This window comes from Anarrhichthys ocellatus, unplaced genomic scaffold (assembly GCF_004355925.1).
Source record: "Anarrhichthys ocellatus isolate YVR2014 unplaced genomic scaffold, GSC_Weel_1.0 scaffold155, whole genome shotgun sequence".
NCBI lineage: Eukaryota > Metazoa > Chordata > Actinopteri > Perciformes > Anarhichadidae > Anarrhichthys > Anarrhichthys ocellatus.
This window is the reverse complement of record NW_022280185.1, coordinates 330,518-337,388: the sequence shown is the minus strand read 5'-3', so window position 1 is coordinate 337,388 and position 6,871 is coordinate 330,518. Positions and strand designations below refer to the sequence as shown.

At 50.1% G+C, this 6,871-nt stretch overlaps 1 protein-coding gene across 1 annotated transcript in view; it reads left to right on the top strand.

The window, feature by feature from the left end:
* Positions 1-6,871, top strand: part of LOC116400208 (histone-lysine N-methyltransferase 2C-like) — a 63,570-nt gene that overhangs the window by 51,667 nt on the left and 5,032 nt on the right. Inside the window, exons 23-41 of the mRNA XM_031877925.1 lie at positions 351-512; positions 670-790; positions 897-1,005; positions 1,205-1,380; positions 1,926-2,029; positions 2,114-2,251; positions 2,323-2,371; positions 2,457-2,572; positions 2,698-2,790; positions 2,916-3,098; positions 3,183-3,310; positions 3,825-4,020; positions 4,407-4,616; positions 4,804-5,180; positions 5,395-5,507; positions 5,621-5,757; positions 5,873-6,000; positions 6,123-6,324; positions 6,428-6,544. Of these exons, the coding sequence (XP_031733785.1) occupies positions 351-512; positions 670-790; positions 897-1,005; positions 1,205-1,380; positions 1,926-2,029; positions 2,114-2,251; positions 2,323-2,371; positions 2,457-2,572; positions 2,698-2,790; positions 2,916-3,098; positions 3,183-3,310; positions 3,825-4,020; positions 4,407-4,616; positions 4,804-5,180; positions 5,395-5,507; positions 5,621-5,757; positions 5,873-6,000; positions 6,123-6,324; positions 6,428-6,544 (2,859 nt within the window). The remainder of the gene's footprint in view (positions 1-350; positions 513-669; positions 791-896; positions 1,006-1,204; positions 1,381-1,925; positions 2,030-2,113; positions 2,252-2,322; positions 2,372-2,456; positions 2,573-2,697; positions 2,791-2,915; positions 3,099-3,182; positions 3,311-3,824; positions 4,021-4,406; positions 4,617-4,803; positions 5,181-5,394; positions 5,508-5,620; positions 5,758-5,872; positions 6,001-6,122; positions 6,325-6,427; positions 6,545-6,871) is intronic.

The following is a 6,871-nucleotide window of genomic DNA, read 5'->3' as shown; positions in this document are numbered from 1 at the left end:
GCCTCCTTTAACCTCCTCTAGGCCGCCTCCTTTAACCTCCTCTAGGCCGCCTCCTTTAACCTCCTCTAGGCCGCCTCCTTTAATCTCTTTTAGACTGCCTCCTTTAACCTCCTCTAGGCCCCCTCCTTTAACCTCCTCTAGGCCCCCTCCTTTAACCTCTTTTAGACCGCCTCCTTTAACCTCCGCTAGACTGCCTCCTTTAACCTCCGCTAGACCGCCTCCTTTAACTAACGTATGATTTTAAAACAGAGGATTCATTGATGATCAGATATTGATTGATCTTAATGCTAAAAGTGTCTTATAGCTCACTGATTATCTGTATTGATTATTGATTGCCCCCACCCCCCCAGCTGTCGGTGATGCCCCTGATGGAGCCGGTTCTGGAGGTGGACCTGAGTCTGTTCCCCCCGTACGGGAGCTCCTCTCTGGGCAGAGACTCCACAATGAGCGGCTCCTTCGGTAACGGAGTCCTGGACGGAGTCACGGACTACTACTCCCAGCTCATATACAAGGTACTACTGCAGTAGTACTACAGGACAGTACTACAGGACAGTACTAAAGTGCTACAGTACAGTGCTATAGTACTACAGGATAGTACTACAGTACAGTACTACTACCTCAGCTTCACTTCCTCCTTCACTGATTCTGAACTTTAACTCTTGTCTCCAGCAGAATAACCTCAGTAACCCCCCCACACCTCCGGCCTCCCTGCCTCCCACCCCCCCGCCCGTCACCAGGCAGAAGCTGGTGAATGGCTTCGCTACAACGGAGGAGCTGACGGAGCAGGAGGGTGAGTGTGTCCTTTAGACCCACTGCTTCATCTTTAAGGCATGAATCTGCAGTTTATCACTGATCTTAAGTGAAAATGTGTTTGGTTTTTTTTTTTTCTTTGAAAGGTGTGAAGCTGAATCGGAAGGGGCCTCTGGCTCTAAACCACGGCACCAAAACAGTAGATGTCCCCGCCTCCCTGCCCACCCCGCCCCACAACAACCAAGAAGAGCTCAGGTAAACTCCGCCCACTGAGTCCTGATTAAAACTCATCTTTACGGACATTTAAATGTTGAGGAGAATGTTCATGTTTGTTCTTCTTTATTATTATAATTCTCAAAATAATACGCTTATTTAAACTCGTCTTTGGCCTTTTCTCCGGGTGGTGACACGTTTCCCTGACTCGTCTTTCTTCTTCATGCGTTTTCCTCCACAGAGTTCACGACTCGTCAGGACGTGACAGCCCTGAAGGCTTCGTCCCGTCGTCTTCTCCAGAGAGTGTGGTGGACGAAGAGGTCAGCAGGTACCCCGACCTCTCCTGGATCAAACTGGAGCCGCCTTCGCCCTGCGTCTCGCCTACAATACCCATGATGCCCTGCGCCTGGGGAAAAGGTCAGTTAACAGCAGTGTTACAAGGCTCCAGATACTTTGTGTTACTGCAGTAGTACATTACGCGTAACTGCAGTAGTACATTACGCGTAACTGAGGTAGTACCGTACGCGTTACTGTGGTAGTACCGTACGCGTTACTGCGGTAGTACCTTACGCGTTACTGCGGTAGTACCGTACGCGTTACTGCGGTAGTACCGTACGCGTTACTGCGGTAGTACCGTACGCGTTACTGCGGTAGTACCGTACGCGTTACTGCGGTAATATCGTACGGGTTACTGCGGTAATATCGTACGCGTTACTGCGGTAGTACTTTACCTGTTACTGCGGTAGTACTTTACGCGTTACTGCGGTAGTACTTTACGCGTCACTGCGGTAGTACCGTACCCGTCACTGCGGTAGTACCGTACCCGTCACTGCGGTAGTACCGTACCCGTCACGCCGGGAGTCGTCGTGGTTGTGGGAAACAGAAAAGAAAGATCAACCCATCATTAAAATAATTAATTTCTTACCTTTTTTTTTGTGTGTGTGTGTGTCCGGGCTCTGCAGTGAAACAAGAAGTGAAGGCGGAGCCTAACCATCAGGGTCATCGCTCATGCTCTAACACAGACCTGGTAACCATAGCGATAACCCTGAACCCTGTTGCAGCTCAGGTAAACATCTGTGTGTGTGTGTGTTTGTGTGTGTTCATGTGTGGCCCCTCCCTCCTGATGACATCACTGTGACTCTGTTTACAGACTGTAGCAGACGTGATGGCGGCGGTAGCCGAGCTGTTACTGGTCCCCGTCCCCTCTGACTACCAGCTGAGCAGAGCCACTGGCACCGGGAGGAGCTCTCTTGGTCTGCTGGCTGGAGTTAGAGTACCACTCACACAGGTGGGTTAAATACTGTATGTAATAAAAGTCATCATTCTGAACGTCACACTGACTGTTTGATGTGTTCGCAGAGTTCAACAGGAAGCAATCAACAGAGACCAGATGCTGCTGGAAACACTGGTCTGTACACACACACACACATATGCACACACAAGCAAGCTTGTGATTGACAGCTTTGTATCTTCTGTCTGTGTGTTGCCTCCAGGTGTCGGCATGGACTACATCCAACATGGCGGCGCTTCTACTGCCAGGCCTCAGTGTTGCAGCTACTGCAAGGTGCTGCTGGGAAACGGAGTCCGAATCGTCAAAGAGCTCAAACAGGTTGGACGCAGTAGAGAACTGTGTAACACAGAGTGAAACAATACAGATGGCAGACAGGAAGTCACTATATGTGTGTGTGTGTGTGTGTGTGTGTGTGTGTGTGTGTGTGTGTGTGTGTGTGATAGGAGGGTCAGTCCAGATCCAGCTTGATGTTCTGTAGTCCAAACTGCTCGTCTCTCTACGCATCTGACCTGCAGAGCAGAAGAGCTGTGAACCAGGTTAGTGATTATTGATAAGGAGTCCGTCATGGTGATCAGCTGAGTGATGTACCATCTAAAGGAAGTGACACACCTCTGATGTTTGATGATGTCATGGCGTACAGTTGATGTCCTTCTGTCCTCAGGCTGCCGTCCCAGTCCCTCCCAGCAGAGTGCAGCACCAGTACACCAGCAACATGTCCTCCATCGCCGTCCACTCCCTCCTCCACACTCCCTCCTCACCTCCTCCAACCTCCTCCCCTTCACTCTCATTCCCCCCCGCCTCCGCCATCACCCTGGAGACCAGTCCCCGCATGGACAACCTCAAAGTGGGTGACTTGATTATCAAAAGTTGTAGCTGATCATCCGGTTGATTGATTAGATGATAAATTGACTCTGTACTTGGTTTACAGGTGAAGGTGAAGCTGAAGCCCCGCCCCCGGGCAGTCCCAGGAGGAGACGACTCACTGTCGTCTCGCCACGGGAAGAGGATGAAGAGTAACCGCTGGAGACGCTGGAGCTTTAGCATCACACTCAGCAGGTTAGCCTGTTAGCATCACACTGACAAACTTTACCTGTTAGCATCACACTCAGCAGGTTAGCCTGTTAGCATCACACTGACAAATTTTACCTGTTAGCATCACACTCAGCAGGTTAGCCTGTTGGCATCACACTGACAAACTTTACCTGTTAGCATCACACTCAGCAGGTTAGCCTGTTAATAATAATACATTTTATTTATATAGCGCTTTTCAAAATTCTCAAAGACACTTTATAAACATTAAAATCATCGTAAAAAAGCTAAACACTAAAAACATAGAACACACATTCGTCACACATTAAAAACAGTTCTATGAAGGTGGGTTTTGATTTGTGATAGTGTTAGCATCACACCGAGCAAGTTAGCCCTTTAGCATCACATTGCACGGATTAGCCTGTTAGCATCACATTGCACGGGTTAGCCTGTCAGCATCACATTGCACGGGTTAGCCTGTTAGCATCACATTGCACGGGTTAGCCTGTTAGCATTGTTCTGTATGTCTCTTTTATCCCAGGGGCACTTGCACTCCTAACGAGACGGTTGCCATGCCAACGGAGGAGGAAGTGGATGTACTACTGAATAAACTGGGGGCGTGTCTTCGTCCTGATCCGTTACCCAAAGACCAGCGGAGGTGCTGCTTCTGTAACCAGCAGGGTGACGGGCAGACAGACGGACCGGCCAGACTGCTGAACCTGGACCTGGACCTGTGGGTCAGTCTGAACCTTCAGGAACCAGCAGAGTCTCTGATGATAGTCTGAACCTTCAGGAACCAGCAGAGTCTCTGATGATAGTCTGAACCTTCAGGAACCAGCAGTGTCTCTGATGATAGTCTGAACCTTCAGGAACCAGCAGAGTCTCTGATGATAGCCTGAACCTTCAGGAACCAGCAGAGTCTCTGATGATAGCCTGAACCTTCAGGAACCAGCAGAGTCTCTGATGATACTCTGAACCTTCAGGAACCAGCAGAGTCTCTGATGATACTCTGAACCTTCAGGAACCAGCAGAGTCTCTGATGATACTCTGAACCTTCAGGAACCAGCAGAGTCTCTGATGATAGTCTGGATCAGTTGATAACGTGTCTCTCTCCGTGTCTCAGGTCCACCTGAACTGCGCTCTGTGGTCCAGCGAGGTGTACGAGACTCAGGCCGGAGCTCTGATCAACGTGGAGCTGGCTCTAAGGAGGAGTCTGTCTCTACGCTGTGCTCACTGTCACAAGACCGGAGCCACGAGCGGCTGCAACCGCCTCCGCTGCACCAACACCTACCACTTCACCTGTGCACTGCAGGCCCACTGCACCTTCTTCAAGGTACACACAGTACACACTGCAACACACACTGCTACACACACTGCAACACACACTGTAACACACACACAGTAACACACACTGTAACACACGCATGCAGGCCCACTGCACCTTATTCAAGGTAAACACTGTAACACACACACAGTAGCACACACACAGTAACACTAACACACACTGCTGGTTCCTCCAGGACAAGACGATGCTGTGTCAGCTCCATAAACCCAGGTCGGGTCCTGTTGGAGCGGACCGTTCCTCCAGCGACTCCCCCTCCTCCACCCCGGGGGGGCCGAGCTGTGACCCCTCGGCGGTCTGTGACCCGTACGACTGTGAGCTGTGGTGCTTCGCTGTGTTCCGCCGGGTGTTCGTGCAGCGGGACGAGGCGCGGCAGATCGCCGCCGTGGTGCAGCGTGGCGAGCGGCGTCACACCTTCAGGGTCGGCAGCCTGCTGTTCACTGCCATCGGGAGGCTCCTCCCACAGCAGATGAAGGCCTTCCACAACAAGGCCGCCATCTTCCCCATTGGTTACCACACCAACCGCATCTACTGGAGCATGCGGCACAGCAACAGGTAACTCCCATGATGCTTTGCTTCTACACTCACCTGTAGTCATTTTCTACATTAATCGTTTGATCTATAAAAAATTCAGTTTATTGTGAAAAGCAGAGAAAAGCAGGAAGTCTTTCTGAATGAAAACAGGAAATAATAATCAATCAATCGTTAGTGGTTTTCCCGTATTAAACGTTTTGGTTTGGATGATGACATCATCCCTGTGCGCCTGCAGACGCTGTCGGTACATGTGCTGCATTGAGGAAGACGAGGGCCGGCCGCTGTTTAAAGTGAAGGTGGTGGAGACGGGATACAATGACCTCATCCTGACCGGAACAACTCCTAAAGGTAAACATCACCTCATATTACACAAGACTGGGAGCAGGCAGCCGATCAAAATGACCTGTGAACGTGACCATCTGAGATTATTTTTGTCTCTTTGTGTGTGTCTGTTTCTCCAGCTGTGTGGGACCAGATACTGGGACCAGTATCACAGATGAGATCCTCCAGTGGGACTCTGAAGCTTTTCCCAGTTTACCTGAAAGGAGAAGATCTGTTTGGATTGACAACTTCTGCAGTGACCAGGATCCTGGAGTCTGTACGTCTCTCTCTCTCTCTCACACACACACACACACACACACACACATATAATATGTAATATCATAATCATCATACTGACCTGTGTGTGTGTGTGTGTGTGTGTGTGTGTGTAGTTGCCAGGTGTGGAGACCTGTGAGCGTTACACCTTTCGTTATGGAAGGAACCCTCTCATGGAGTGGCCTCTGGCCTTCAACCCTTCTGGATCAGCCCGTTCTGAACCCAAAGCCTCCCAAACCAAGAGGTAACACACCTGTCCTGATACACACTTGTACTGATACATTCCTGTACCGATAGATGCCTGTACTGGTGGATCAGTTCAGAGACAGGTGAGTGATGTCCTACCTGTGTGTGTCTCTGTGTCAGACCCAACCTGTTGACCAGCAGCGCTCCCAGGTGTCAGGGCTCCGTGGGCTCCATCGTGGGCCTCGTGCCCGGCGTCATCTCTCTGTCTCCGGGGGAGTCGGTGGCGGCAGCTCATCAGGGACGTCACTCTAAGTCGGCTCAGTACCGACGCATGAAGGCCGAGTGGAAGACCAGCGTCTACCTGGCTCGCTCTCGTATACAGGTGAGGAACCTGGTGCACAGACTGAACACCTGACTGACTGAAGGACAAATCACTAATGTGTGTGTGTGTGTGTGTGTGTGTGTGTGTGTGTGTGTGTGTGTAGGGTCTGGGTCTCTACGCTGCCAGAGACATTGAGAAATGCACCATGGTCATCGAGTACATCGGCACCATCATCAGGAGTGAAGTAGCCAATCGTAAGGAGAGGCTGTACGAGTCACAGGTAACGCACGCACACACACACACACACACACCACACACACACACACACACACACACACAGACAGACAGACAGACAGACAGATTAACAAAAACTGATCACATCAACGTTTCTCTAGAGTTAGGAGATATTCAGCTGGACTCTGGTTCATTTACAGCTCATTATTTCTGTCTTTTAGTTTTTAATATATTTATTTGTTTGTTCTCTTTTTACTTGTGTATATCAAAGAAATACAGAAATTATCAACATTGTGTTTTTACCTAGAACGCAATGTATACTGGTGTGTGTGTGTGTGTGTGTGTGTGTGTGTGTGTGTGTGTGTGTGTGTGT